A 7,072-nucleotide genomic window follows, 5' to 3' on the forward strand; every position below is an offset into this window, starting at 1 on the left:
GATCCCGTTACAATTTGTAACGAGGAGGGAGACCAATTAGAGAACGGGGGCAGATCGACATCGACCTATCGGAATGTTCGATCTGGGACTCAGAAAAACTTATAAAAATCGCGCAAAAATAGGATGTGACGTTCTTGGTTACTAAGTTCGGTGTGCTCCGCTTCTGGATTTTTCCTGCGGTTCGTCGTCCCGAAAGAAGTTTTCGCCATCCTGTCCCAGCAACTTTCGCCAAGGATAATCTACTGTGAGAATCACCCCTTCAAGTTGTGCTGTGCACCCCGGAGCCTACGTTTTCCTCATCATCTTCGCCAAAAGAAGAGAAGATCGTAAGATTGAACTTTGAACTGATTCACTCTGTGGATAGGCCTTACGCCGAAGAAAACAGTAGTTGTAAGAGAAATTTTTATATTTAATAAATAGTTTGCGATGGAAGACCTGTCTCAGTAAGTTTTTCCACTCCCACACGACAGTGCTGACCGCTCGACTGTCGCGACACTTTTTCCCCAATCGGCAAACCTCGCACTGGTGTCCCAGAAGTGGGATTTTAAGTCCCCAATTTCCACAGGGTCAACGACTTCGCATATACAAATATTATTTATTTGAATTTTAAAATATAGCACATGTTTTTAAAACAAATCCAAGTATTACAGATTTAATCAGAAATAAGTATTTATGTATAAATTATATATTGAACATGGTTTTACAGCAAAGTATTTTTATTAATTATTTTTTCATTCTTATAATAATATTAAAATATCAATTTAATTTTATATCTTAGGATATTTAAAAAATCAATGCATAATTTCATAAATTTTACTAATCAGAATTTTATTAGTAATGTATACTATATTGTCATACAAGGTTTTTAATTAACATGGAAATAGAAGCATAAAAAATGTGAATGTGTGCATGTATGAAAGAAGAAATAAATATTTATATAAATTTATGATTATTTAGATTATGTAACAAGACTTTTCATAATAAAATAAATTTTATTAAAACACAATATTTTGAATATCATTTATTATTTTGAATAAGTATGAGATAAATTTTGGTTTTTATTAAATCAAAATTTAATGAAATTGATGGTATATTTTATCTAAATAGTTTTAAAATAGCTATAAAAAGAAATATATATTCATTATTGTTCAAAATGAACTTGTTCTGTTTGTTTAAATATCAATATGTGAATATTATGTGATAACTGTTCTACAGACCAACTGGATGGGCTTCGTGTAACAAAGAGGAAGCATTCATCTTTGGAGGATTATTTGCAATTGCCTGATGATTATGAGCAAAGAGAATCTCAACCTGGCAAAAAGAGAGTGAGTTTGACTTATTAATCTTGACATTTTGATAATTATTAATTTAAGATATAAATTAAATAAAAAAGTATTACATATAAATTTAAATTTTAAATATAAAGGTTTGTTACTTTAGTTACCGAATGAGATGCTTAAATTTTTTATTCTTAAATTTTTTTAAACTTATAATTTTACCATTTTAAGTTTCGTAATTCCGATCTGAAAGCTAAATAGTATTGGAAGTTACTCAGAGGTAGCATAATTATTTAGTATTTCTTATTATTAATTTACTTAAATTTTATTTAGTATCATACCAGGATAATTCATATGTGAGAACATTGGTTTAATTTGCTATTTTCTGGTCTGTTTGATTCTTGACTTTATTCCTTTTGATGATCTAACATTTTTTTAAAGCCTTAAGGCCAATTGGATTCGTTTTTATGTAATAAGACTACAGATTTTGAAATATTAGTGGAATTATTTAAAATGCATAAATGATTAATTCCAACATATATTGTTTTAATACTATACATCAAAAACAAAATTATATTAAACTAAGATGTGTATCATTCTGTTGATTAATTTTTTCATTAAAATTTAATTTGAATAAGTTTTACACAAAATTATATTAAAAATATCAGCAGATTCAAAACAGGTACTTATCTGTCAAAGCCCCACATAATACATTGCATTGTGTTGCATGTTGTTTTCCAAGGTCATACCATGTCAGAGAAATGTAGGTGAGCTTGAACAGGTGAATGAATGAATTTTAATTACAGTCATTTTGTTGCAGTTCTTTATCAAGTGAATTCCAATTAGAACAGTGTCATGGATGTGTATGCTGCTGTTTTATATTTAAGTGGATCCATAAACAATGCAGAAGAGAAATACAGAGAATACAGAGATTCAGCAGAGAAATACAGCAATCTTACTTCATCACCTAATACTTACTGAAAAAAATTGTTTATTAAATAAATGTTTTCAACCTATTATCATAGGCCATCTTCAGGTTTTTCAATAATAAATTGTTACAAAAATGAAATATTCAGTTATCGGAATTTACATTGAAAATTTCAAACTATAAATTTAAACTTGAACAAATAAATGTATAATGAACAAAATACAACTATCAAAAATAAAACTAAATAAAAAATATTAGATAAAACTTCTAAGGAAATATAACATAAAAATTAAAGTAAAATCAAAATTGATTGCAGGGTCATTATGACTTAAGGGTTTTATGCCCTAATTTATTTTCTATTATGTATTTTAATGCTGAGGGCAATGTATTTGCATCGCTGGCTTGGTACCTATATACCAACTTTTGACATTTTCTTTATTCTTAGTAACTAAAATTTTATATGCCTCTTCTTCTGAAGGTGGTTGTGCATCGGCAATATAAACTTTTTAAGGTAAGGAATTTTAAGCCAAGTCCCCAAACTTTTGGATCATACTATGTATAGGGCTTGTGAGAAAAATGTAAGCATAAACTACAAAGATAGTAACACCCTATCTCAAACCTGGATATCACTTTTTGAGGTCAAGTAATAATTTCTACCAATCAGCACCATAACACCATCATCCAATCAGATCGACTTTTCTTCCTTTAAAAAAAACAGCATTTGATTTTCCTATTTTTTTCAAACTTTACTTATGTAACATAATGATGAATGCATAAAACTATTGAAAACATTTGTTTTTTTCTCATTAAAGTTTTGTTTTCTGTTGGAGTTTTGGTTGTTCTTATGATAATTTGAAAATTGTTTTCATTTATGTTATAAAAGAATAATTAAAGTTTAAATATTTTACAAAAATTATATAACACTTACTGAAAGTTATAAATACTTTTTTATAATTTTTTGTCTGTGTACTTTTGTATCAATAAATAATAATACAGTATATTGAAATCATTATAAAAAAACATTTTCAAAGCAATAATTATTATAAAAAAACTGCTGTTTTCTAGGTTATATCATATATTTGTAGCTTTTATTATTTTATTATTATTATTATTATCCAGGATTTTGGTATTGTATTGATATTTTGTTAAAATAATACCATTTGCTGTAAATCTACAGTTTCATCAAAATTATTTTTAAACAAAAATATCATATTATTTATTTATTTATTTATCTTCTTAATATTATTTATCACCTTCTCCTTTTCACCCAATTGCATTGCATGATTGTCAGCATACTAAAAAGGATTGCATACTTTCTATATTTAGTACTTTAATAGACCTCCTTTACCATAACATAACTTTCTTGCACTGTTTCTTTCATTAGAGCAATGTTTGCATCAGTGAAAGATAAATATGGATGCCCTGACCAATTTCATTTGCAATATTGGTCTTCTTGTTTTGAAATTCTTTATGCCATCACTATACACTTGTTTTTGCTATTCCATTGCTCACCATAGACTGAAATTATTTCACTATGAAGTTGAGAGGCATTTTATCCTTTCATCTAGGAAAATTGAATGACACTATGTTGCTCATATGCAGTTGATAATTGCTATCCACTTACCATTTTCAAACTTCTGAATCTGAGGTTTCCAGATGAATGACACCGCACAAGATCTTAGAAAAAGATCCAATCTTTCATGTTCTTATGTAAAATAGTTTTTCTCGTAGAAAACAAATAAAAACTGATTTTTGCACACTTTTTTATCATGCCTAATATGTAGTTCAAATGTGTTTTCTTTCCTTATAATCAAAATCTACAAACTTTTTCATGTGTTTTATGAACCTTTCAATTCATTGTCATGTAGTCTGTTATGAAAAGTTTAGATACCTATCTAGTATTTTATATTATTATTTTCACATGCAAAATAATTATTTTAGAAAATTTTTTCTTTAATATTTGTATTTTTATTTTTTAAATAATTTTGATGAATAAATTGAAAACAAAATCTTTAGATTATGTATTTTGATTCATTTTTCCTTCAGTTTCCTAATGAAAAGTTCTGAAACATTAATCATTTTTTATTTTTTAATATTAACTGTGTTATTAATAAATTTACTTAATTTTTTTTAAAATTTAAAACTTAAAATTTGTTATACAATATATATAACATCAAATATAATTTATTTTTTAATGGCAAGTGTAATTTTCTTGTATAAATAGGTTAGATGGGCAGATATAGAAGAAAGAAAACAGCAAGATCGTATCAGAGCAATTGGATTTGTTGTTGGTCAGACAGATTGGCAGAAAATGACAGATCCCACTCATGCTGATAAAGCTCTTACTCGTACCAAGTATTTTTAACAAGAAGAAAAATTTATTAGAATTTCCATTACAAATTATTATCAAGCATTTCTCATAAATATTATTTGTAAATTTATTGTCATCTGGTGTGTCAATAAATGTCATTTTGAAAGATTAAAATTTGTTTGTTTTTATTGTATTAGTTTTTTAAAATAATATTTCATCAATAAATGGAACAAGTGCAATGAAATGAAATTTATCTTGATTTTTTTCCCAATATTATAATAATTATTATTTCATTTTAATTTAATGATCATATAAATTATTACTATTGATTTTGAAAAAGATTTAAAACAAAATATTGATTTAATTAATATTATGTCAAATTTGAATTTATTTAATATTTAGTTATTAGAAATATTTTTGCATAACTGCTTTATTTATCATATTTTTTACAAAATTGTTTCTATTAAAAAAAAGGTATCAAAAAAAGGACATTTTAAATAGTTTAACAGTTTTCATTATTATTTTATCTGTATTGAAAAATTTATATATTTTAAAGGTGTAACAGTAATTAAAGTTAATAAATATTATTGACTATTTATAATTTAATATATTGCAATAAATTTTTATCCAAGTTATTCTGTAACATAATATTTCCCCCTCCTGTAACATGGTATTATTTAAATTAAATAATAGTATATTAGAGAAAAATTTTTCATATTTAATTATGTAACTATATTTACTTATAATAATACTTTCAGTAATTTTATCAAGTATTATTATCTTTATGCCAGAACATACAATGAGTAAAAATGTATCAAACTATTATCAAAATATTATTAAAAAACACAATAAAATCTATTATTGAAAATCTTGAATTTGCAAAAATTGTATAATTCTCAAGTATAGTAATATGCTACATTATATGCTAAAAATCATTATTAGATTTTCAAGTATTTCATTGAATTTTAATAATAAATCTTAGATGATGATGCACATACATATACCATACAAACCAATGTATAAACATTATTATGCTTACCAGAAAAAATATGAAAATATTGCATTTTTATTTGTAAGTACTATTAGCACATGGATTTTTAAATTATTGTTTGTTTATAAGAATATATTTTATTTTCTAACTCATACTATCAAATTAAATACCAGTTTAATTTTGCTTATTTCATTCCTATATTTATATTTCATCAGGAGTAATATACAAGTAATCATATTACATTCAAATGCTTTAGTTTTATTTCAATGTTATTATAAACATTAAATTTTTTAAAACTTATTTTTACTAATATTTAGTTATAAGTGGTATTGATGAAAATAGTTTTTTTATTTGAAAAAGCTTCAATGTCATCCCACCTCATCAAAGTTTTAATGAAAAACTTTTTATTGCTATTTTTCATTAATATGACATAAATTAAAATATTCCGGTCTTTTAACAAGTTATTTATTCTAATAACACTGTAAACAGTTAAATGCTATTATTTATTTTTATACATTTGTAGCACTTTCACAAATATAGTACAATCTTGGTAATCCAATATATATGGAACCAGAACAGTGTTGGATTAAAAAGATTGCTGGGTTACTGGAAGTAGGAAGTAAGGTGAATTCAATGACACACAAATGAACTGGATGGTGTGAAGTCAACTATTAATGATGTAGCAAAATACAAGTTGGACTGCTAATCAAAATATTCAAGTATGTTGCCATTGCCAATAATCTGTGTTGCCAAGTTGGTGGATTCTCACAAAATTTAGCAGGAAATTTAAATGAAGATACAGTATTTTTGGTGGAAAATTTTCAGAAAACTGATTTTTATATTTATACAGTATTGTGTTATAAGAAACTACCTTTTTTGAGTAGCCTAAAATGACAAACCTAAAGTACCCAAGATCAAATGTTCAAACCTGGACTCAATATCATTCCATGTTTATTAATTGGGAAGGTTCAAATTTAGTGAGAACTGGAATTTGAATTAGTGGAAGTTTGTCTACAATTTTGCAACAATATCAGTAATATCTGATAGTTGACTAGTATCAGATTACAGGATGTGTCAAATTATTGATAGAAAGCAGCCAGATTATCATGGTTGTACTGTTCTTCAAAAATATGTTGCAAAATAAAATGATTCAGTTTTATTATTATTTTTTCAATGATCTTTTTCAGTATTTAATCAGATAATATATTGAAGCAGAAATTGATAATTTATTTAATGATGACATTCATTTTATAAATACCCTTTTTGAATTTTTATAGTCCCTTTTTTTTTTTTAACTAATAAGTTAGAGTTACTTATTTATGTTTTATTCCTGATTAAAATTTCTCAGATGTATTAAAATGATCATGTAAAAAGAGTACACATAATTTTATGACAGTTGGCATTTTAAATGCAAATTTTTTACATCATATGTTATAGTGTGATAAATTTTATAAAAGTTAGCCAATTTTTTTTAACAAAAACTACTGGATGTTTCAAAAGTTTCCTCATAGAACACAGACCATCCAAACAAACACACTTTGATGCATATGTGCTCATAACATCAG

The 7,072-nt window shown here is 25.5% G+C and overlaps 1 protein-coding gene across 1 annotated transcript in view; it reads left to right on the forward strand.

Annotated features, from left to right (window-relative positions):
- LOC111629818 overlaps window positions 1–4,677 on the forward strand; it is a 110,601-nt gene extending 105,924 nt beyond the window's left edge. The window contains exon 23 of the mRNA XM_023373726.1: window positions 4,430–4,677. Within this exon, the coding sequence (XP_023229494.1) occupies window positions 4,430–4,570 (141 nt within the window). The 3' untranslated portion in view covers window positions 4,571–4,677. The remainder of the gene's footprint in view (window positions 1–4,429) is intronic.
- The last annotated feature ends 2,395 nt before the right edge of the window (window positions 4,678–7,072 follow it).

Source organism: Centruroides sculpturatus, unplaced genomic scaffold, assembly GCF_000671375.1.
Source record: "Centruroides sculpturatus isolate CEXI.00-Female unplaced genomic scaffold, Cexi_2.0 scaffold600, whole genome shotgun sequence".
NCBI classification, from domain to species: domain Eukaryota; kingdom Metazoa; phylum Arthropoda; class Arachnida; order Scorpiones; family Buthidae; genus Centruroides; species Centruroides sculpturatus.